General features: G+C 46.1%; 1 protein-coding gene across 2 annotated transcripts in view; it reads right to left on the reverse strand.

Moving 5' to 3' along the window:
• Positions 1 to 25,704, reverse strand: part of si:ch211-250n8.1 (uncharacterized) — a 95,701-nt gene that overhangs the window by 49,806 nt on the left and 20,191 nt on the right. Inside the window, exons 2-6 of one of the 2 annotated variants that reach the window (XM_068058673.1) lie at positions 19,304 to 19,411; positions 14,633 to 14,708; positions 6,058 to 6,214; positions 4,992 to 5,037; positions 4,299 to 4,357 (exon numbers count right to left, since the gene is read on the reverse strand). In XM_068058673.1, the coding sequence (XP_067914774.1) occupies positions 4,299 to 4,357; positions 4,992 to 5,037; positions 6,058 to 6,214; positions 14,633 to 14,708; positions 19,304 to 19,411 (446 nt within the window). The other variant, XM_068058674.1, reaches the window with a different exon arrangement.

A 25,704-nucleotide genomic window follows, 5' to 3' on the forward strand; every position in this document is an offset into this window, starting at 1 on the left:
TTCTCTCTCTCTCTCTGTCCCCCCACCCTCTCTCTCTCTCTCTGTCCCCCCCACCCTCTCTCTCTCTCTCTGTCCCCCCCACCCTCTCTCCCTCTCTCTCTGTCCCCCCCACCCTCTCTCTCTCTCTCTCTCTGTCTGTCCCCCCCACCCTCTCTCTCTCTCTCTCTCTCTGTCTGTCCCCCCCACCCTCTCTCTCTCTCTCTGTCCCCCCACCTCTCTCTCTCTCTCTCTCTGTCCCCCCCACCTCTCTCTCTCTCTCTCTCTCTGTCCCCCCCACCTCTCTCTCTCTCTCTCTGTCCCCCCCACCTCTCGCCATCTCCCCCCTCTCGCCATCTCTCTCCGTTCCCCCCCCCATCTCTCTCCGTCCCCCCCGCCTCTCCATCGCTCCGTCCCCCCCCGCCTCTCCATCGCTCTCCGTTCTCCCCCGCCTCTCCATCGCTCCGTCCCCCCCGCCTCTCCATCTCCCTCTCTCTGTCCCCCCGCCTCTCCATCTCCCTCTCTCTGTCCCCCCGCCTCTCCATCTCCCTCTCTCTGTCCCCCCGCCTCTCCATCTCCCTCTCTCTGTCCCCCCGCCTCTCCATCTCCCTCTCTCTGTCCCCCCGCCTCTCCATCTCCCTCTCTCTGTCCCCCCGCCTCTCCATCTCCCTCTCTCTGTCCCCCCGCCTCTCCATCTCCCTCTCTCTGTCCCCCGCCTCTCCATCTCCCTCTCTCTGTCCCCCCGCCTCTCCATCTCCCTCTCTCTGTCCCCCCGCCTCTCCATCTCTCTCTCTCTGTCCCCCCGCCTCTCCATCTCTCTCTCTGACCCCCCGCCTCTCCATCTCTCTCTCTCTGACCCCCGCCTCTCCATCTCTCTCTCTGTTCCCCCCCCCCCCGTGTCCTCCCCCTCTCTCTCCCTGTCCCCCCCCCCCACCCACTCTCTCTCCTCCACCATCTCTCTCTCTGTCTCCCGTCTGTCCCCCTCCCTCTCCCTCTGCCCCCCTCCTTCTCCCTGTCCCCCTCCCTCTCCCCCCGTCTGTCCCCTCCCTCTCCCTCTGTCCCCCGTCTGTCCCCCCTCCCCCTCCCTCTGTCCCCCCTCCCCCTCCCTCTGTCCCCCCTCCCCCTCCCTCTGTCCCCCGTCTGTCCCCTTCCCTCTGTCCCCCTCCCCCTCCCTCTCGCTCTGTCCCCCCCCCCTCCCTCTCGCTCTGTCCCCCCCCCCCTCTCCCTCTCGCTCTCTCTTTTTAAAAAGCCTGCCGGAAAACCCGAATCTGTCCTAAGTTGGGAAATGGATGTTCCCGATATCAGCTGTGAAATTGACTTGCAATTTTTGTTTTAAGAAAGCTGGTCTGCAAGAAGAAGCCAGTGGAACATGTCTCATCTTCAGTCAGGACCCCTGGCAGGAATGAGGAACAGCCCAGGTACAGTTTACAGCTGCAGGACAGATGGAAACCTTTGGCGGGCCAGATCCTGGCCTGTGGGCTGTGTGTTGGACAATCCTGCTCTGCACTGTCCCACTAAACACTCCCAAGGCAGGTACAGCATGGGTTAAATACAGGGTAAAGCTCCCCCTGGACCATAGAGTCATAGAGAGATACAACACTGAAACAGGCCCTTTGGCCCACCAAGTCTGTGCCGACCAAAAACCACCCATTTATACTAATCCTAAATTAACCCCATATTACCTACCATATCCCCACCTTCCCTCAATTCTCCTACCACCTATCTACACTAGAGGCAATTTACAATGGCCAATTTACCTAGCAACCTGCAAGCTTTTGGCTGTGGGGGGAAAATGGAGCACCTGGCGGAAACCCACGTGGTCACAGGGAGAACTTGCAAACTCCGCACAGGCAGTATCCAGAATTGAATCCGGGTCGTTGAAGCTGTGAGGCTGTGGTACTAACCACTGTGCCGCCCTGACCATGCCACTGTGCCGACCAGTGTGACCTTTCCCCATTTCCCACACCAATCATCCTGTGGCATATGTGTGAGATTGTTAATTAGTGAGAAATTGGTCACAGTTTCATGCTCTGGGTCTATACTTATTAAAAGTTGAGTTGAGTCTGCCCCAAATAATTCCACATTGGATCCTTACAGTCGACAGACAGAGTAGGTGTTTGTCCCATCAGTCGGCCTGGCTGGTTTGAACCCATCTCCCAAGGTGCAAGTTTAACTGTGCCAGCTAGTTCCCAGATGCTTAGTTCTTATCTCAAACTCTACCCTGAAACAATGAACATTCTCCCCCACCTCAATAAACACAGAATGCAGTAACAAAAGAGAAACTTAAAAGCAACAAACTGCCTGATGACTGTGCTTCACCGCCCAACACAAACCCAAACTTGCATCACATCCTTCTTCATCATTCAAGTCACCGATCACAGTCGTAACAGCATAAGAGCAGGAGTGGGCTGTATGGCCCCAAGAGCCTGCTCTGCCAATCAATAAGATCATAGCTATTTTCTACCTCAATTCCACTTTCCAATCCTAACCCCATATCTCTTGAATCCCTCAGAGTCCAAATATCTTTCAAACTCAGTCTTGAATAGACTGAGCTTCCATTGTTCTTTGGGGTAGAGAATTCAAAAGATTCATAACCCTCTGAGTGAAGAAATTTCTCTTCATCTCAGTTCTAAATGGCTGTCCCTTTATCCTGAGACTGAGTCCAAGTTTTAGACTCTCCAGCTTGAGGTAACCGCTTCTCAGTATCTACCCTATCAAGCCCTCTAAAATGTGATACATTTCAATGAGATCACCTCTCATTCTTCTAAACTCCAAGGAATTTAGGCACATTCTCACCTCAAAGGACAACTCTCATCCCAGCAATCAATCAAATGAACCTTCACTGCATCCCCTCCTTAGGTACAGAGACCAAAACTGTATCCAGTATTCTATGTGTGGTCTCACCAAAGCCCTGTACAACTGCAGCAAGACTTCCTTACTCTTGCACTCAAACCCTCTTGCAATAAAGGCCAACACACCACTTACCTTCCTCATGGCTTGCTGTACCTGCATGTTAACTTTGTACAAAGACACCCAAATCCCTGTGAACACCAACATTTAATAGTTTCTCATCATTTCAAAAAGTCTTTTTTTTCTTTCTAGCAAAGTAAATAGCCTCACGTTATAATCTATCTGCCACCTTCTTGCCTATTCACTTAATCTGTCTATATCCTTTTGCAGCTTCTGTGTCCTCCACACAGTTTACATTCCCATCCAGCTCTTCCCAGTCAACATTCTGACTAGGCTTCTACAGTAGTCACGTTTTCCTTTACAAGTCCAAGAAAGACTTGCACCTTTTACAATAAAAAGGGTGTTGCAAAGGGATTCAGAGCCAATGAAGAACTTCTGAAGTTTAGTCAGAAAGACCTCACAAACAGCAACAAGATAAATGACCAGTTAATTGATTTGGTGGTGTTGGTTGAGAGATGAACATTTGTAACCACCATGATCTCCTGGTTTCATGAGGCTTACAGCGTGTCAGCCATGAAATATCAGGGACAAACTCCCTGTTGCCACCTGCCTAGTAGCTCAGCTGGCAAAGCTACTGTGGAACTAAGTCACACAGACCCGAAGTCTCAGGTTTGTTTCCTGGTTCCTGCTGAATTAGTTGGTCCCAACCAAAGTCGGAGTAGAAAGAGCTACAATTGGGCTTAGTGTCCCAGTCCAGGGAGAGTTAAAACAACCAGCGTTCCCTCGCCTGGTCACTATCCATTGACTCTTCACTGTATGTGACATTGTCGACTGTGATGACCCCCACACTCAGATAGATTATTAGCATTTGAGGACTGATTTTCCACTGTCCACTGTGTGTGCCAGTTCCCAGCGGCACTTGGGAGAGGAATGGGAATGGAGATCCCTACTGCCTTGGTCTCTGCCCTATATGCATGTGATAATTGTAGGTGGGAGCATCTAAATGGGATACAAATGCGGGTGATACCAGACCGCCCTCCCAAAGTCATTTTCAGTAAGCCTGAAAACCAACTGTGTAAACTGGAGGTTGTGCTGCTGCTCCTTTAGATCACCCTGTCAGACTGTTAATCAGCCTGCAAATCCTTTCACTGCTTCACACTGTTCTCCAAGTGAAACATGAAGATAAAAAAATACCACCACCCTGTAGACAGTTAATCAGCCTGCGAATCCTTCCAATACAAAAACAGCAACAAGCACAAACCAATGATTGACTCTGAGAACGTTGCATTTGGCTCAGTAAAAGCCCAGGACCTGGGCCCTAAGATGGAGGGTAACCCTGGAACAGCTTTAGATTAATTGTTGCACTGATAACAGAAACAACATTTAAAAAAATCAGGCAGATCAACACTAACCTGCAAGTCAAGGGTCAAATTCATCTGTGACAAGACCAGCAGCAGCGAGAGGAAAGGCTCTGTGTGAAAAGAAACAGGCAGAAGGGTGAAAGTTGAACCGAATTGGATCAGACTCAGTACTGATAGGTCACTAAGCCAGCAACTGGAGGCATTTGCCATCAGCTTAGCTTCCCACTTGCCTGACTTCCTGGTGGGAAGTACACAATGGAAATCCTTACCCTCCTGTGTAAGGAATGTATTATTCTCAGGCTGGCCGGTTGCAATCATTACAAACAGGATTGTTCACTAATTGCTCAGGCCCATCAATGACAGCTCAGATCATTTATGTTTCTCAAAGCACCAGTCAAAATTCCAGAAAGCAGCTATTTCTTGTCCATAAATTAGGAGGGGGTCCTTGGACCTTGAAGGGCTGCCACTGAAGGAAAATGAGAGTGCTGATTGTCCTTTCAAGAGAATTTTTAACCATCAACCCACTATCACCTCGTCCTATAAACGCTTCACCCCGTGCATAAAGTCTTCACCCATTCCATAAACCCTTCACCTTATAAACCCCTCATGCCCTCCGAAAAACCTCTCACTGCATCCCATAATCCCATCCCCTCCACCATCCCCCCCCCCACACACCAACCCAAACAGACTAAGACCCAGAGAAAATCCTGCTTCTACAGAATGTCAGACTGCTGGATTACTTACCTGCAAAACACTCGTTGGCCAGGACAGAGCTCTCAGGGTCATACCACTGCAACAAGAAAAGGGCAGTGATTAGCCGATGATTGGCTGAGGGCAGTCACCCATTGACCAATCTAACACAGGCCAAGGGAATTTCTAAAAGGTTAGCAAGTACAAGATCTCAAACACTGGCCCATGGGGAGTGTGGTCAGTTTCATTTTTTTTTTAAAATGTGGCCATTAAAAACTTGACTTTCATTATACAATTCCATTTTTCTCAATAGTACGAGAATGGTAGCTGGACAAGTAATCCAGAGGTCTAGACTAACACTCTAACACTCCCACCATGGCACCTGAGGGAATTTAAATTCAATTAATTAAATAAATCTGGAATGAAAAGCTACCATCAGTAATGGTGACCATGAAAAGGCCAGAATGCTTTGTCACAAAAACTCCCAGGGCCACTCCTCTTGACCACATACCACTCTGTGCCACCACCTCAGGTGGATCTGTCCTGCCGGTGGGACTGGACATACCCAGGGATGGTGATGGAGGACTCTGGTATTCTGGCTGGATGGGTTTTTACAACAATCTGCTAGTTTCATGATCATTATGTATGAGACTAGCTTTTGCTTTAAATTTCGGTTTAATTAATTAAATTTAAATTCCCCCATGTTAGAGTTTGAACTCATGTCTCCAAAGCATTAGTCCAGCCCTCTGGATTACTAGTCCAGCAACATGACCATAATGCTGCTGTTCCCTCAACCGAAAAATGGCACCTCCGACAATGCAGCACTCCATCAGTACTAGCTGTAGTATCAGCCTTGATTTTTGTGCTCCGTCTTGGAGTGGGATTTGAACCCACACCCTTCTGATTCAAGAGGCGAGATTGCTACCAACTGAACCACAGCTGACACCGGGAGATCAAGGGCTGTGTGAAGACTGGAAGTAGGGATGTATGAGGTAGCGGCAGAGCAATATCTGAGGAGAGGATGGAATAATGCGCAAAGGACGGGATGTTGCAAAGTTTGAGTAAAGGGTGAAGAGATGTGTAAGTAGGCATGTAGTGAAAAGTAAGTGGATGTAGTTACCTCTAATAACCTTGGTGTGTGGAGAAGATGCTGTACTGTAATTGCCAGGATCTTTTGATTCAGAGCCTGTCGGATATAATGTCGCCCCCGACCTTGTGCTGTCAGCACCTTTTTGCAGGCGATGGTTTTCTCCAAGGCCACTGAGAGCTGAGTCAGCCTGGAAAAATAGGCAGAGAGCAGAGTTATTTATGCCGAAATACTAACAGCAACTCCAGGCAAGGACAGATGCAAGTCAGGTTAAACTCAAATATCTAAAAGTTGCTGTTGAGTTGTGCTGTTCCACCATAATACTTTACAAAAATGTTTTCTCCTTATCTGCCTCACCACTGAAAGGCATCAAACTGCTGCATTTGCTTTGTAGATATGAACTAAACTCACCATAGAAAGTTAAGGCTTCTCCATTGCCATCTAAGTACCCTTTTAACTATATGATAATTGTTAAATTGCTAATTACTAAATGTCAACCTCTCTAGCATTGAAAAATAATTATTATAAGTGCGCAGTCTCATTCCTTCAGGTTTTAATTGTTGGAGATTTTCAAAATGTAAATGTAGTTTCTTTTAAAAATTTACTTTACCTTTGTTTTTTTCTCTTTCTCTTGATCCAATCTTTCTTTCATTCTCTTTGTTTTTCTTTCTGTCCCTGATTTGACATTGATGTCACCCACTCTAATTTACACTTCCTTCTCCATTCTTTTGCTGTTAATTTCACAATCCTCCAATCTGTTTGGCTAAGGAGATACACAGTTGCTTGCCGCGTTCATTCAGCTCCCAGATACCCGGTTTCTCTTGCTGCACTGTTACCAGCTCACACTTTCAACAACTTGTCATGCAAAAAAATGTAAAAGCTAGATGTGTAAGGGCAAGTCTAAATAGCAGCAGACACTGTTCAATGCCCTGTCACAGCAAATTATGGGCCAATAACAGTAAAAGTAATCCACTGGCTGTAATATGATTGGGATGCCCTGAAGTCACAATAAACTGCTGTATAAAGTAAAGCTGTTTATTTATTTTCCACAGGCATAGAAGAACCAAAATCGCAGAAACAGAAACCCACCAATCTTCAATTAAACTGTCCAACCAACCCAGCATTAATTCTCCCGCACAGTTTGTAATGGACATGCACAGACCATGTCTTAGCAGCTCAGGTCTCATCCAGTAATGTTCTGCTCCCTTCCCCTTTGATACGAGGTCACAGCTATGTTTAGGACAGCCTGACAAACTGTGGGTTACACCAAACATTCCCACTAAGCTCCATGGGTGCATGGCTACGCAGCAGCCTGGAAGGTACCACAGAGGTCTTATTCCATGTTAACTAACACACGTGTGATTGTGCAAAAAAAATTTAAAGGGATCACACACTGAAAAAAAATGGCCACGCATAACTACATTTTAAAGGGAACATTAGTTACACTGCACTCTGATCCCCAGTATTCTTATTCCCAATTGCTACATTTTGGAGTTTTGCACTAGATATTTCCAGGGGTCAGCAGAACTGATCCTTCCCATGAGCAGACCTCGCATTGCCTATGAATTAAAGTGTGTGTTTGCCTATCCAATGTATCACGATATATACAGCACCTTTCACAGCCCTCAGGATATCCAAAGCACTTCACAGCCAATTAAGTATTGTTGAAGTGTAGTCACTATTATAATGTAGGAAATACAGCAGCCAATTTGCACACAGTAAGATCCCATAAACAGCAATGTGATAATGGCCAGATAATCTATTATAATGATCAATGCTATTTGCCTCAACCACTCCACGTGGTAACAAATTCCACATTGTAACAGTACTATGACACAGATGAGACAAAATCATTTTTAACGTATTCACTCATGCAACTGATTTCAGTGAAACAAGTGTCGAAAACCCAAAAGGGACCCACCAGGGATTCCCCCCGAGTTCCTTGTACGGCAGTGTGATGATAAAGTCTGTAGAAACCGATCAATATACGTGAAACCACAAAACGATAGGGGCTATTGGCTCTATTTAGATTTTTTTTTAGATTTAGAGATACAGCACTGAAACAGGCCCTTCGGCCCACTGAATCTGTGCCGACCATTAACCACCCATTTATACTAATCCTACACTAATCCCATATTCCTACCACATCCTCACCTGTCCCTATATTCCCCTACCACCTACCTATACTAGGGGCAATTTATAATGGTCAATTTACCTATCAACCTGCAAGTCTTTTGGCTGTGGGAGGAAACCGGAGCACCCGGAGGAAACCCACGCAGACACAGGGAAAACTTGCAAACTCCACACAGGCAGTACCCAGAATTGAACCCGGGTCGCTGGAGCTGTGAGGCTGCGGTGCTAACCACTGCGCCGCCCCTATTGTGTTTGGAGAAATAAAAAAGGACAATTCCTATTCCAGGTTGTGAGATTAAACGGACAAGAAACACCAACCCCCACGGTTACCCCCACATTTGAATTACCAACAAGTAAGGTTACGACCCAGCAGCCACAAGTGACAGGTCTCCCTTGCCCTGCTTTAACTGCAGGACCAGAAAATGGACTTGTGATAATAAAAACTAATAAAATTGTATATGATAATATACAGCATGAGTTGGTACCAGTAATATTAAATATCTCAGATATCCAGCTACCTGACTGGTGCCCTAAGAAGACCCGAGAGTTGTACAAGGTATTACTGCAACAATTGCTAAAACAAGAATTCGGTGAGGAGGGAATTATAAAGGGAAAGAAACGTAAACGTAGTTTAGTGAATGATGCAGCTACGGTCTTTAACACAGGAATTTCAATTGTCAATACTATAAATTTGGAAAATGTGGACCAGAAGGTTGGAACTTTCAGCCAGATAGTAAAGGATATTTTGAAAAAGGAACAAAAGGCACAGAAGTGGTGTAGCTAAACTAGGACAGGACAAACATAGTAACAGGACTGGTGAGAGTACTGGAAGGTCATGCTCATATTATTAGTGATATAATAGAAAACGTAAAGGAGGTCCATGACATTTCAAGTATTGAAATGTCTGCAGTACATATGTTCGTGGATGTTAGAACAAACTTGGGAAAATTTGAGGCAAACTGATGAGGAGCAGGTGCCAGTTTGGATAAATGACGCCCAGTTTGAGGACTTAGCTAGTTACACAAATGATAAAATTACCAGGTGCCAACTCAGAAAACTTGTTGAGGTATGAAAAGTTTAGGAGTGTGTAAATACAAGATCTATGAGTATTGGAATAGTATTGGGAATACCTAGAATTCTGAGAGATAAGTTAGGGATGTAATCATATGAAGTAGAAAATATAGGGGTGATAAGGGGAAAGGATTACATAAAATACTATGATATATTACCCTACATTATGGAAATTGGAAGAGAGATCATTGGAATAACATTGTCTGAGTGTAGTCTGGAAAACCAGGTGGTTATATATCCTCATCCTATATATAAAACAGCAGAGTCAAAATGTGGATTTAATGCCATTGTAAATTGCACCATGGAAACTAGCAAAGCATCGTCAGGGCTAACCCACGTCGCCTATATGGGGAAGGGGAGATATTATTTAACCACTACGGCGAAGGAATACCAGTATGGACGTAAACGGACTTGTCCGGTGAGCAACAGTACATTTTGTTTCAACCTACAAATACCAACCTGAGTAGAGAAGATGGGAGTTGGTAGAGATACATAAACGAAAGACAGAAACGATAACTGTGACAGAAAGTATTAAGGAGGATTTGACAAATTACCTCCGGGAATATGAATATACTATTCAGCCATTGCCCACACGCTCGGGTAAAGAGAGACAGCAGCTAGAAGTCATTGCTGTAGCGTCCTACAATCTGGAACAACAGTCGAAGATGCTACAAAATGAGATTGACGAGATAAATGATTCTACTTGGCAGGAGGACTTATGGAACTGGGGGTCAAACCTGCAGATACACCCCTGGTTTAGAATTATCTCCCATGTCCTGATAGTGGTTTTGGGTATCATGGTGTTATATGTGACATACTTAATTTGGAAACTTAAGAAATTAATTAGGCAATGTGAGAGGATGTATGAACACAGGTTGGACAGTTACCTTAAAGGCAATCAGTATTCGAACTTGCTCTAAAGAAGGATAGACAATTAGTTATGCCACACAAGGGTAATTGTATAACCTATTCATATATACTTAAAATTAGTTAATGAATGATCAACATACTCTAAGAATGAAATTGCAACTGTATTATGTTTGCACAATTGATTGATTATGTAATAGTGATGTTTAAATTGTGCTTTCTTTAACATTACACTGCTTATGCTTTTGCTTTGAAAATGAAATTGTAATTGCACGAGTATACTACCTAAGAGACATGAGTGTGTGATCCCTTGGGCATAGCCCTACAGGATCAAAGGGGGGACTGTAGACCCAGTAAAAACACATATAGCAAAAACACTTTAGAACTTAATTAAAACAAAGGGGCCAGTAACACAACAATGAACAGTGTGTTGAAACAGGATGAGTAGAAAGGGGCACAGCACACAGATAGCCAAGGAATTGTAGATAGTATAGAAAAGGTATTCAGGAGGATCCCAGAAACTGTCCTTGGACTTAGTGGATATAGGGAGTCGTCATGGACACCAGATATGATTAAACTCATAATAGACAATGGGAAACTGTGAAGTTTTGAACAGGTTCTCACTGAGCCAAATAAGGAATTATCATTATGTCATTATACCAGACCCCTATGAGTAAGAGGGGCGGGTCTTGGAAACAAGATTTAACCCCTGACTGAAACTAGGGAAGGCACGAGAACCCTGGGGAAGAACACTCGAGAAGATACCCTGAGACAGGGGCTCAGAGAACAGAAGAGCAGCCGCAAGTCCGAGACTGATCACCTCGTGTCTTGACGGGTAGCATACTGTGAAAGTAATGAGAGCTTGTACTTTGATGATTTAGTGTGTGAAGAAAATATTGATATACCTTTCACAATTGGATTCCGCGGATTCTTTAAGAGTAGAGTGCATGTTAGGCACAACACAAGAGAAGAGCAGAGCTGAAATGGGAATCAGCCAGATTGAGAGAGTCAGTTTGCTATTCTTCAAAGTGCAGTCTAACAACAACTTGCATTTATATAGCACCTTTAACGTAGTAAAACGTCTCAAGAGGCTTCACAGAAGCATTACCAATCAAAAATTGACACTGAGGAGGTATTAGGGCAGATGGCCAAAAGAATGGACAAAGAGGCAGATTTTAAGGAGTGTCTTAAAGGAGGAAAGGAGAAGCAGAGGGATTTAACGAGGGAATTCCAGAGCTTAGGGCCTCAGGAGCTAAAGACATGTCCATCAATGTTGGAACAATTAAAATTTGGGAGGCTCAAGAGGCCAGAGTTGGAGGAGCTGAGATATCTCGGAGGGTTGGTTATAGGGCTGGAAGTTACAAAGATAGGAGGGGTGAGAGGCCATGGAGGGATTTGAAAACAAGGATGAGAATTTTAAAATTGAGGCATTGCTTAACCGGGTGCCAATTTAGGCCAGCGAGCACAGGAGTGATGGGTGAATGGGGCGTGGTGCGAGTTGGAACGCAGGGTATAGAGCTTTGGATGAGCACAAGATTGTGGAGGGTGCAAGATGAGAGGCTGGTAAGAAGTGCATTGGAAGAATCAAGTCTAAAGGTAACAAAGCCATGCATCAAGGTTCTGGCAGCAGATGAGCTTAGGCAGGGGTAAAGTCAGGCAACGTTATGGAAGTAGAAATAGGTCTTTGTGATGGCTCAACTTTGTAGTCAGAAGCTCATTTCAGAGTAAAATACCACACCAATGTGCAAACAGTCTGGTTCTGCCTCAGACAGTTTCAGGGAAAGGGATGGAGTTGGCAATTAGGAAATGGTTTTGTGGCGGGAATCAAAGACAATGGCCAGGATTTTATGCTGGCGACGGGGGTCTCAACGCCCAGAAAAAGCGATGTCAAGATCCCCGCATCATCTCATCTCCGGAAGGCCTGCCGAATCTAGTGCCAATTAGGCACTTAAGTGGACAGCAGTGGGCCTTCCCCGGGATCAAGGACCCTGGTGGCAGAAGTCCCGCCACTGCAGTGACGGTGGCTGCTGCTGGTGGGGCATCTACCCAAGGCCCACTAGCGGCGCTGGACCCAGGCCACAGGTAGGTCAGGGGAGGAGGGGTCTCGCTGGGTGGGGGTCGCAGGGGAAGGAGGGTTGTTAGCAAGAGCAGAGGGGTGGGTCTCAGTGGGACCCTCCTTCCTAATGCCGCGTCCCTCGTTTAGCCACTAAGTGCCTTTTAATAAGGGACTCCCCCACTCAGAGCCGGGAGCAGCCCACATGGTTTTTCAGGTCATCTTGTCCAGCGCATGACAAATTGCGGCGGTGGCGCCATAAGGCCCTTAATTGGGCTTTAATTGCCAAGTTATGGACCTCAACAGGCAGCAGGACAGGAAGGCCGTTCACAGGTCTTCCTGCCCGGACTTAATTTTGGCGGAAGCAGGAAGGTGACAGGGTTCCACACCCACCACCATCCGATCCGATCTGATTTTATGCTCTCCCACCTCAAAACCCGCCATGGGGGAAGAGCATAAAATTTCCCCCAATGGCTTCAGTCTTCCCAATACTTAAGAGGAAATTTCTGCTCATCTTGCATTGGATGTCGGACAAGCATTCTGATAATTTAGAGACAGTGGGAGAATCATGAGAGTAATGAGGCAGAGCCGAGTGTCATTAGCATACACGTGGAACATAATGTTGTGTTTTCACATGATGTCACCGAGGGGCAGTATGTAGATGAGAAATAGGAAAGGGTCAGGGATAGATCCTTAGGGCACACCAGAGATAATGGTGCGGGAGTGGGAAGAGAAGCCATTGCTTGATGATTCTCTGGCTACAACTGGTTGGATAAAAATGGAACCAGGTGAAAGCAGTCCCACCCATCTGGATGACAGGTGGAGAGGCACTGGAGGAGGATGGTGTGGTCAACTGTGTCAAAGGTTACAGACAGGCCGAGAAGGAAGAGGAGGGATAGTTTATCTTTGACACAGTCAGATAGGATTTCATTTGTGACTTTGATAAGAACTGTTTTGGTACTGAGGTAGGGGTAGAACCCTGATTAGAGAGATTCAAACATGGAGTTCTGGGAAAGATGGGCATGGATTCGGGAGGTGGCAGCACATTCAAGGACTAACATTGTTATCAGCTCCTGCAACGAAAAGAAATAAAAGAACTACTCTGTGCATACGTGTATAAATATGTATATATAAAGAAATATAGAAAGTATGAAACAAAAAATAGCCCCGCATTAGACTGCCATTTTTTATTCGTTTTGAGCAAACAGATAAGATTTCTACTTTAAATATGAGTGTGTATTATATGGCTGTATTATTCACTTGTATATCTTTCATAAAATAAATCCATAAACTTAAAATTAAGTCAGATGTTGCAATGCTCAATAGTCTAGACAGAGATCCTACAGAAGCAATATAACAAAGATTGATCTGCTTGTTATCCTGGGCACATTACTGAAAGCCCACCTAGATATCAAGACCAGTGAAGATACTCTCAAAGGCTAAAAGTAATTGGGATTCACCCTTTGAGAAGAATCATGGAAGGATTGCAGCTTCAAAGATAATTTTGCTTAAAAACAAAAATATGAAATGTAATTACGCTAACACTGCAGGATTTTTGGCAAAAGGGTTTTGAAATAAATGAGAAAATAGGCACAAAAAACAATATTTGTATGAATTATTTGTGTTTACATTTCTTTAAATAAACACTGTTTTGTGTTGAGTATGAAGTGTGGAAGAGACCCAAAAATGCCAGTTTCAATCAAATTGAAATAAAAAGATAAATACACATGGACAAAAAGATCATTCAATTTACCAGCAACTCACCAACTTTGCTTCAAGGATTATGCTAACCCAGGCCAATCTCTTGGAGCAACCAAGTACTCAATTTATGTGCGAAAGGTTCACGATACGGAGTTTTACCAAAAGTCATGAAATTCACCGTGGGACCTTATTTGAATATTTATTCGCTCAGCCCTCCCTAGTGGCACAGCCTGTCAAAACTTGCACAGACCCATTTAGACCAACAATGCAATGTACCGATGTATCAAACAGGAGCCCAACAACCCACTCGACTACATACAAGGAGGAGTTCACCTCAACAGGAGGGGAGGCAATTGTATAAAGTGGTAAAAGAACCAGAGGGGAGAGGAGGAGAACTTGTTTACACAATGAGTTGTTATGATCTGAATGCACTGCCTGAAAATGTGGTGGAAGCAAATTCAATAGTAACTGCAAAAAGGGAATTGGATAAATACTTGAAGGGGAAAAAGCTGCAGGGCTTTGGGGGAAAGAACCAGGGAGTGAGACTATTTGGACTCTTTCAAAGACCAGCACAGACACGATGCGTCTCATGGCGCTGCAAGATTCTATGAAAAAGATGAACAACATATTATAATAAAAGCAAAATACTGCAGATGCTGGAAATCTGAAATAAAAACAAGAAATGCTGTAAATACTCAGCAGGTCTGGCAGCATCTGTGGAGAGAGAAGCAGCGTTAATGCTTCAGGTCAGTGACCTTTTATCAGAACTGAATAACACATTACCTGCCACAGAGATCCTGCTGTGGAAGTTGCTCCATCCAGTGCCAGTAGTCTCTCCTCCTCAGGCCCAGGACTGGCTCTGCAACAAAGCAACAACACCATTAGAAACAGGAGCCTAATTCACTCCTTTTCTTCTCTCTCTCCTTTACTTCAGAACCACCTTACACAATCTTTAACTCAACCAGAACTGCAGTCCCTGTCCTATTGATCTGTATCTTATCCCCTACATTGGTTACCTGTCCCTTGGTATATTTAGTTCAAAATCCTCATCATCTTCAAATCACTCCATGGCCTCACTCCAACCAATCTGCAACCTCTTTGAGAGAAATGAGAAACACAGAGTCAGATAGTGAGAAAAAAATATACATAGTGCTAGTTAAAAGAGAGACAGTGACAGGCAGAGAATATGTGAGTATAATGTTCCCTCTAATTTTCTTTTTGAGTGCATGGGCGATTTCTTTAAGTGTATGGCCCCTTTAAATATTTTGCGCAGCCGCATACAGATGGTAATTTAAAGAGGTCAATTTGTGTGCAGTCTACAGGGGACTTTCGTGTTGCTTTGCAGCCTAGAGGGAACATTGTGTGAGACAGAATGGGAGACAGAGAAAGTGACAGACAGAAAGAGCATAACAGTCAGGTATAGCCCTTCCTCCAACCCATTCCCAGGTGTCAGCCTGTTCCAATGGTCCCCTTCTGCACCCTCTGCCTGTTCGCACCCATTAGGTCCACCCCGCCCCAGGTGAGATCCTATGTAGTCAGCTCAAATCCTGTCCTAGAACCAGCTTTTAATATGAAAACACTGTATATTCTGACTGTACATGCTGACTACGCCCTGACTGAATGCTGACTATATGTTGACTCTACACTGACACGGTGCATGCTGACAGCGTACTCGCTGACTGTATTTGTTGACTGCATGAGCTGACTGTAGGCAAATAACAGTAACAGCAGATTAAGTTGGCTGACATTGGGGAACCCCTGAAATAATCAAGAGTGCCAAGCCTGCTATACTCTCAGCACTACATGAACTGCTATGCCTGTGCTGGGACGAGGGAGCAGTACCCCAGGACATGCGCGATGCCAACATCATCACCCTCTATAAAAACAAAGGTGACCGCGGTGACTGCAACAACTACCGTGGAATCTCCCTGCTCAGCATAGTGGGGAAAGTCTTTGCTCGAGTCGCTCTGAACAGGCTCCAGAAGCTGGCCGAGCGCGTCTACCCTGAGGCACAGTGTGGCTTTCGTGCAGAGAGATCGACTATTGACATGCTGTTCTCCCTTCGTCAGATACAGGAGAAATGCCGTGAACAACAGATGCCCCTCTACATTGCTTTCATTGATCTCACCAAAGCCTTTGACCTCGTCAGCAGACGTGGTCTCTTCAGACTACTAGAAAAGATCGGATGTCCACCAAAGCTACTAAGTATCATCACCTCATTCCATGACAATATGAAAGGCACAATTCAACATGGTGGCTCCTCATCAGAGCCCTTTCCTATCCTGAGTGGTGTGAAACAGGGCTGTGTTCTCGCACCCACACTTTTTGGGATTTTCTTCTCCCTGCTGCTTTCACATGCGTTCAAATCCTCTGAAGAAGGAATTTTCCTCCACACAAGATCAGGGGGCAGGTTGTTCAACCTTGCCCGTCTAACAGCGAAGTCCAAAGTACGGAAAGTCCTCATCAGAGAACTCCTCTTTGCTGACGATGCTGCTTTAACATCTCACACTGAAGAATGCCTGCAGAGTCTCATCGACAGGTTTGCGTCTGCCTGCAATGAATTTGGCCTAACCATCAGCCTCAAGAAAACGAACATCATGGGACAGGATGTCAGAAATGCTCCATCCATCAATATTGGCGACCACGCTCTGGAAGTGGTTCAAGAGTTCACCTACCTAGGCTCAACTATCACCAGTAACCTGTCTCTAGATGCAGAAATCAACAAGCGCATGGGTAAGGCTTCCACTGCTATGTTCAGACTGGCCAAGAGAGTGTGGGAAAATGGCGCACTGACACGGAACACAAAAGTCCGAGTGTATCAGGCCTGTGTCCTCAGTACCTTGCTCTACGGCAGCGAGGCCTGGACAACGTATGCCAGCCAAGAGCGACGTCTCAATTCATTCCATCTTTGCTGCCTTCGGAGAATACTTGGCATCAGGTGGCAGGACTATATCTCCAACACAGAAGTCCTTGAAGCGGCCAACATCCCCAGCTTATACACACTACTGAGTCAGCGGCGCTTGAGATGGCTTGGCCATGTGAGCCGCATGGAAGATGGCAGGATCCCCAAAGACACATTGTACAGCGAGCTCGCCACTGGTATCAGACCCACCGGCCGTCCATGTCTCCGTTATAAAGACGTCTGCAAACGCGACATGAAATCGTGTGACATTGATCACAAGTCGTGGGAGTCAGTTGCCAGCATTCGCCAGAGCTGGCGGGCAGCCATAAAGACAGGGCTAAATTGTGGCGAGTCGAAGAGACTTAGTAGTTGGCAGGAAAAAAGACAGAGGCGCAAGGGGAGAGCCAACTGTGCAACAGCCCCAACAAACAAATTTCTCTGCAGCACCTGTGGAAGAGCCTGTCACTCCAGAATTGGCCTTTATAGCCACTCCAGGCGCTGCTTCACAAACCACTGACCACCTCCAGGCGCGTATCCATTGTCTCTCGAGATAAGGAGGCCCAAAAGAAACATGCTGACTACGCCCTGACTGAATGCTGACTATATGTTGACTCTACACTGACACGGTGCGTGCTGACAGCGTACTCGCTGACTGTATTTGTTGACTGCATGAGCTGACTGTAGGCAAATAACAGTAACAGCAGATTAAGTTGGCTGACATTGGGGAACTTTTGAGGAGACAACCTGTCAGCAGGAACAGGTAAGGGTGGATAGGCTTCATCTAATGGACCAACACCCCGCAGATGCTGCCACTCTCCAACTACACAGACCACCACCCCACCACTCATTGTTCCCTGACCTGCAGGACCTCCCCTCCAATCCTTTTAGACCATGGAACACTCTCCAATGCTACTAAGTCCAGGGCCCTGCCACCACCACACCACCCCCCCCAACCTATCCCTACCAGATTGTCATCTCTCCCATGTGACCTTTCAGAACAGCCTGCGATTTTCCCCCTCCCCTCATGCAGCCGCTTCCTGTGACTTTCCACCTCCCAATACAAAGGCACTTGGTACTTACCCCTCATGCTCGTAGACCCCAGGGCCCAACTTTGCAGTACTGCTATGCCTGGGTATCCCCCCAAAATACTGCCAGACCCCAAGAATCATCTAGTAAATAAATCTCACATTCCACCCTCTGCCCCCTGTACTGCCAAACCAAAGGACCACCCCCAATGCTACCGAAGCTCAATAGCCCCCTTTAATGCTGCCATGCCTGTCAACCCTCCATGCTTATTACTCTAAACTCCAGAGGCCTACCTCCCATCTGCTATCTCCCAGCTCCCTGGGCTTTGGAAAGATGAGGCAAATTTGCATAAACAGGTACAGTTATTATACTAGCAATGAAGCCACATATGGATAGAGGTGCAGAAACTGGAACCCAAGTGGTTAAAAACTCCACAAAGGCATGTTATAAAATGGAACTTGAATATCTTGTTTGCCTACAGAGCACAGTGACTGCATTTCATTAGTGGTCCTGTGGTTGAATTGATCTAGGATGCCCTGACAATGTGATAAGATGCTTCATAAATACAAGTTCTTTCTTTAAAGTATATCAGGCTGCACACAGGGGTTATTATATACCATCAATAGCTTTTCCTTGAACTAGTGAGTGCCCTCAATACACTCTGATTTTCCCCCTAGTTATCTAGCCTCGTCTGCTGAAGGTGCTGACTACTGCTGGGATACAGTTTCAAAGGCTTGAAAGGACTCTGGTAGCCCACCCCAGGTAGCCTTCCTTTATATGAATGTCAGTGCTATTCAACTGCAGCAGGAATCATGACAGAGTTCAACATTATTCAGTAACCACACTGATTTTTGGCTTTTTGGCGAGGGCCACTGACAGCGATCAGGAACAGGAACTCAGGCTAACCTTCCTCCTGACAAGCCCAGGGATGGATGGGGGGTTTTTTGGTGGCGGGGGAGATGTGGGGTGCGGGATGGTGTGTGGATGACAGGGACACTGGAAATTGTAGTAGCTCCAACACTGTGGCTGAAATTAGCTAACCTGACATAGGTCAGTGTTCACCCATAGGATCTTCTGCTTCTCTGTTGCAGGTGCCATCCTTTACATAAGACATTAAACCGAGGACCTGTCGGCCCCCTCAGCTAGACTTAAAAAATCCCATGACACTATTCAAAGAATAGGGAAGTTCTCCATGGTGTCCTGGCCAATATTTACCCCTCAACCAACACCGCTAAAAAAAATTATCTGGTCATTTATCACATTGCTGTTTTTGGGAGCTTGCTGTGTACAAATTAGTTGTTACATTTTCTATGCTACAACAGTGATGCACTTCAAAAGTAATTCATTGGCTGTAATCCAAAATTACATCCTAAAATTGTGAAAGGCGCTATATAAATGCAAGCATTTCTTTCTTACTTTCACATGGTTCAACTGAACCACCAGGAACAACAGTAGAGAATTTGGTGAAGAAATGAAGCATTCCAAAATACAAAATGCCACATCAGAGTTTGCTGACAGTTACTCACGCCGAATTCCCTTCCGCAGGATAATCTCCAGAACATCACACATGGAGGCAAGATTGGGGTTACAATCTGTGATGGGATCTTTGTCTGCCTGGATGCTCAGGATGCATGCTGTAGAGAAAACACAACTCCCATTACATTAGCTCACATGGTTACACCAGAGAGTAAAGTCAATCTGGGCCTGAGACCAAAAGGCAACACCTAAGTGGTTTAGATGGTTCAGAGTTCAGTTACCAATCTGTGCTGCATTAATGGGAACTGCATCTCTGAGATACCACCCTCTGTAAACTTGAGCTCATCCAAAACTCTGCTGCCACTATCCTAACACCAAGTGCTGCTCACCTAACAAGTGCCTGCTAGCCTACATTGGCTTCTGACCTGGCAATGCCTCAATTTTAAAATTCTCATCCTCGTTTCCAAATCCTTCTATAGCCTCGCCTCACCCTATCTCTGTAATCTCCTCCTACAATCCTTTGAGATCTCCGTGATTTGCCAATTCTGGCCTCTTGCCCTTCACCATAGGCTGTTAATTGTATATTAATTGAGTTTTATTGTATTCAGGTGCTGGGCATTAACTGGGGATTCAATGGACACAGGCTGAAACTGTGGTTAACAGAGTTAATGTTTCAGGTCAGTGACCCTTCATCAGAATCACTGACCTGAAACATTAACTCTGCTTCTCTCTCTACAGATGCTGCCAGACCTGCTGAGTATTTCCGGCACTTTCTGTTTTTATTTCAGATTTCCAGCATCTGCAGTATTTTGCTTTTATATTACTGAAACTGCGGTTGTTGGGTGAGGAGGTGAATGCTTGTAATGTGCAACTTTGTAAATAAATGCTTATAAAAGTATGTAAAATTGACTCCAGTTCGATCCTTCACCAACTGGCTTTCTGGAAGAGAACAGTCATTGCTGGATTGTTAGGAGAGTTATTGCTGCTGATCCTGTTGCCTGAAACCTGGAGGAGAGAGAGTGTAAATGAACCTGGGAAGAGGGAGCATTTTAGAGCTGCTTTGCTGCTGACTCCCCATATCATAGGAACATAGGAAATAAGAGTAGGCCATTTGACCCCTTGAGCCCCCCATTCAACTAGATCATGGCTGATCTTCTACCTCAATGCCATTTTCCTGCAATATCCCCATAACCCTTGATAGCTTTAATATCTGGAAATCTATCACAGAATCACAGAATAATACAGTGCAGAAGAGGTCCTTCGGCCCATCGAGTCTGCACCGATGCATTAAAGACACCTGACCTGTCTACCTAATCCCATTTGCCAGCACTTGGACCATAGCCTTGAATGTTATGACATGCCAAGTGCTCATCCAGATACTTTTTAAAGGATGTGAGGCAACCCGCCTCTACCACCCTCCCAGGCAGTGCATTCCAGACCGTTACCACCCTCTGGGTAAAAAAGTTCTTCCTCAAATCCCCCTTAAAACTCCTGCCCCTCACCTTAAACTTGTGTCCCCTCGTAAATGACCCTTCAAATAAGGGGAACAGCTGCTCCCTATCCATACCCCTCATAATCTTGTGCACCTCGATCAGGTCACCCCTCAGTCTTCTCTGCTCCAGCGAAAACAACCCAAGCCTATCCAACCTCTCTTCATAGCTTAAAATATTCCATCCCAGGCAACATCCTGGTGAATCGCCTCTGCACCCCCTCCAGTGCAATCACATCCTTCCTATAATGTGGCGACCAGAATTGCACACAGTACTCCAGCTGTGGCCTTACCAAAGTTCTATACAACTCCAACATGACCTCCCTGCTTTTGTAATCTATGCCTCGATTGATAAAGGCAAGTGTCCCATATGCCTTTTTCACCACCCTATTAACCTGCCCTTCTGCCTTCAGAGATCTATGGACAAACGCGCCAAGGTCCCTTTGTTCCTCGGAATTTCCCAGTGTCAGGCCATTCATTGAATACTTCCGTGTCACATTACTCCTCCCAAAGTGTATCAACTCTCACTTTTCAGCGTTAAAATTCGTGGGCACCTCAAAAATGTGTGGGAAGGCGGTGTTCATTCTGAAGACCGAGCGGGCAGTGCACCTGGCCCTCAAGAGGGGGCTTACAGTGGGCAGGACCTACCTGCCTCTTTTTGAGAGGCAAACAACTGCCCATTTGACCATCCCGTCTATATCTTCCTATAACCCAAGACCCTCAACCTCACTGTTAACCACTCGGCCAATCTCTGTCTTGAATATACTCAATAACTGAGCTTCCACAGCCCTCTGGGGTAGAAAATTCCAAAGATTCACCACCGTCTGAGTGAAGAAATTCCTCCTCATCTCAGTCCTAAATGCCCGACCGCTTATTCTGAGACTGTATCCCTGGTTCTAGAAACCCCAGCCAGGGGAAACATTAGGAGGCGAAAAGTGAGGAAGAACCAGCAAGAATTAACAATATCTGCTTTGGAGGGGGGAGAGGGAGAGAGTGAGAGAAATCAACTTTTACAGCAAGAGGTGGGTGCTTGATGCGCTTTTCAACAAAGATGGTTAATTATGGGTGGGGGAAGGAAAGAAGACAGAAGTCGGAAGGTCATGGGGATTGTATGAGAGCTCCTGAAAATTGTCTAGGCCACGCACACAAACTCCCTCTCCCATTGCCTGGTCAGGGACAGCTGGAGCTGCCTGGGTGAAGTTTTCTTTAATCTCATCAATAAGGCTCGGTGAAGTCCCGGCTGTCCCAGGTGAAGACATCTCACTCTACCAAGAAGATTGCTACCAGAGACTTTCATAATCGCCGGAAAGTGCAGCCCTGCAGCATCCACTCACCCAATGAGCCTGACTTTGAGTGGTGGCCCCCACCCTGTAACCTTCCTCTTTGTCTTTTGTCTCCCTTTTTGAGAGGCAAACAACTTGACCTTTGGTCTCCTCACTAATTATTGTTATGTCTTAGAACTGCACAGGAGGAAAGAAGTCACTCTCCCATCCCAATCTAAGGGAGGGGTGTTTTTTTCCTTCCCAGTGCCCTTTTGTGCAGATGAAGGCCATCATCGAAACATGAGGCCTGAACTCTCAAAGCTTCAATAGTGACTCTATCTTCACCGGCAGCAAGGGTATGAGAACTTATGTGGCAGGGTTGCCTCTGCTGCTCCCACTGCTCCTTCAGCCCCGTCACCATTCACTCTAATCACCAAAAAACATGGGGTGAACGTGACAATTGAGGCATGGGTCAATACCATGGCTGGGTTTTAGGCCCTTCAGCCATCGTGGGCACCTCAAAAATGTGTGGGAAGGCGGTGTTCATTCTGAAGACCGAGCGGGAAGTGCACCTGGCCCTCAAGAGGGGGCTTACAGTGGGCAGGACCTACCTGCCGGTGGACCTTCTTGTGGCCACCGTGCAGCAGATCATCATCTCAAATGCTCCCCCCTTTATTCTGGATGAACTCGTCCACCCCCAACTTCGCCAACTGGGGGAGGTGAGATAGGGGATTGTGCCGATCCCACTCTGCTTCAGGGAGACCGGCCTCCGGCACATCTTCTCCTTCCGGCACCAAATCTTTTTGGAGATGATGCAAGAGGAAGACACAGAGGGTGCATCTCCGTCCAGCACCAGGAGGCCGCCTACGTCTTCAGGTTGTCGAACAGTGTTAACTGCCACATCTGTAAAAAGCTGTGGCACATTTGATAAAACTGCCCCACCTCCCAAGCCGCCAAAACAACCCAAGCGGTCAAGGCTGGTGTCGCCACCTTTCCACCCCACTCCCATATCCAAACACTCGGGCATACAACATCACTGTGGCCGCCCCCGGGGGGGTGGGTGTGAAACGTCCGAGTGGAAGGTAGGCACAGCGAGAAACCAAGCACCTCGAGGCGAGCCCCAAAGATAGGCTGAAACAGCCCACAAGTGATTCCATGCCACATGTGTCTCCATGTGTGACTCTGTGACCAGGTCTGAACATGAGACCATGCCCACTTTGCCGGAACTTTCACACCACACGGCTGGCCTATGGTGCGGGAGAGAAGGAGGGTAAGGAGCCGGAGGCCTCAACAGACATATAGATCTCCTTCCCTCCCTCCGCATCCCACCTGGAAAAGGAGGAGAAGGCACCACTCCTTGGAACCGGGGGGAGCCCGGAGAATGGATGTCCCTCCATGGAAGAGGAGTCAGTGCCCCTTGCAGATCCTGACCCCCAACCACCTCCCCCCACCCCCATCTCACTCCATTCCACCACCGCGCTGTCAGCGGAGGTCACCCATACCTCGGGAGGATGAGACAGATTCCTCTGTCCGGCCTGTATCTCCTTAACAAAACCTGATGTTTCTCAGAGTGTTGACAAGTATTAATTGCATCAGATAAGAAGAATTAGAGAGGAAAAAGGCAAATTGTCTTTAAGTTACACAGACAATTTCCTCACCCTGCTTGTCAAAAGGTTAAAAATTCTGCTAAAAGATGAAGGTGTGGTTGATGAAGAGTACACAAGGCTAATAGAAGAGATTAGTGAGAAGTGGGGACTCTGTAAAAAATATCAGAGGATGCCAACACGCCCTATTGTAAGCCTACCATAGGCAAGTGACTTTAATGGGGTAGTTACAATGGATCTAAAGGTATGGGACAAAGATAGAAATATTTTCATTCTACATTTTGTAGACCTGAGGACCAGATTTGGTCTTTCTACAATAATACTTAGAAAGGACAAAGAGGTTATAAATTATGCAGAAATAGATAGGGATCAGATTTGAGGCACCAGCTAAGTTTCTGATTGATAAAAGAAGGGAATTTGCCAATGACGAGTTCAGAGACCTGTGAAAATGTGAGTATTATGGTCATGAATACTGCAGTTGAAAGTCCTTTCAGCAATGGACTCTGTGAAAAAAATCAGTGATCAATGAAATGCTGCAAAAAATTTTAGCTGATCAAGCAGACTGCAAGTTGACAGCAGCCTGAACATGGGCGGTACATGCAAAGAATTCGCTCCAGATGTTGGGAAGGTATAGTCCCCATCAGTTAGTCTATGGGCAAAATCCCAAATTGCCTTCTGTGCTATACAATAGTCCCCCTGCTCTAAAAAGTACTACAATTAGTTCAATTTTTTCTGCACATTTGAATGTTTTACATGCAAGGAGATGAGCTTTCATCAAGGCTGACATCTCTGAGAAAATTCAGAAAACGCTGAGGCATTGTATAAGACCATGCGAGACAGAATTTAATTCAGGTGACTTGGTGTATTAAAAATTAGAGGGTGATAGGGAATAGAAAGGCCCTGAGCAGGTAATAGGTCATGAAAGGGATTGGGTGGTTGCCAGACAGACAAGAAGGACAAGGCATGTAAGTGCAGGAGTCCCCAGAAGGCATCCCACTTTCTAACTGGTATTCAGTTCTGAGTACCGATGGGAGAGAGGGTTCCTCTGGAAAATGCAGCGAGTCATGACCAGAGCACCATGGGTGGCTCAGCTGTGCAGTGAGGGAGGAGAAATGACAGGAGAGCAATAGTGGTAGGGGATTCTATAGTTAGGGAAACAGACAGGCATTTCTGTGGTCGCAGACTTGATTCCAGGATTGTAAGTTGCCTCCTGGTGCAAGGGTCATGGATATCACCGAGCGGCGACAGAGCTTGTGGTCCACATTGGTACCAATGATATAGGTAGAAAAAGGGATGAGGTCTTGCAGGCTGAGTTTAGGGAGTTAGGAAAGAGATTTGCAAGCAGGACCTCGAAGGTGGTGATCTCCAGATTACTCCCAAGGCCACGTGCTAGTGAGTATAGAAGTAGGAGAATACACCAGACCAGTGTGTGGCTGGACAGATGCTGCAAGAGGGTGGGGTTCAGATGTCTGGGACATTGGGACCAATTCTGGGGAAGGTGGGACTTGTACAAGCCGGACGGTCTACACAGGACCAGGACGAATATCCTTGCAGGAAGGTTTGCTAGTGCTGTTGGGGAACTAGATTGGCAGGGGGATGGGAACCTGAGGGCAGTTTCTGATAGGACAAATTCAGAGGGAGGAACAAGAGGCAGAAAATTAACAAGTGACCCTGAAAGACAGAAGAAGCAAAGGTTAAAAAGTGTGCAGCACAGGAATTTGGCACTGTTAGAAGGTATTTATTTAAATGCAAGGAGTATAGCAAATAAAGCCGATGAAATTTTTTCAAGTAACAAGGCAGATAGATGAGGGCAATTCAGTTGATGTGGTTTACATGGATTTTAGCAAGGCTTTTGACAAAGTCCCACATGGCAGACTGGTTAAAAAAATTAAATCCCATGGGATCCAGGGAAATGCAGCAAGGTGGATACAAAATTGGCTCAGTGGCAGGAAACAAAGGGTTTTAGCGACTGGAGGGTTGTTTCCAGTGGTGTTCTGCAGGCCTCACTATTGGGTCCCTTGCTTTTTGTGGTATATATTAACGATTTGGACGTAAATGTAGGGGGCATGATCAAGAAGTCTGCAGACGACACAAAG

This window comes from Heterodontus francisci, chromosome 26 (assembly GCF_036365525.1).
Source record: "Heterodontus francisci isolate sHetFra1 chromosome 26, sHetFra1.hap1, whole genome shotgun sequence".
NCBI classification, from domain to species: Eukaryota; Metazoa; Chordata; class Chondrichthyes; order Heterodontiformes; family Heterodontidae; genus Heterodontus; species Heterodontus francisci.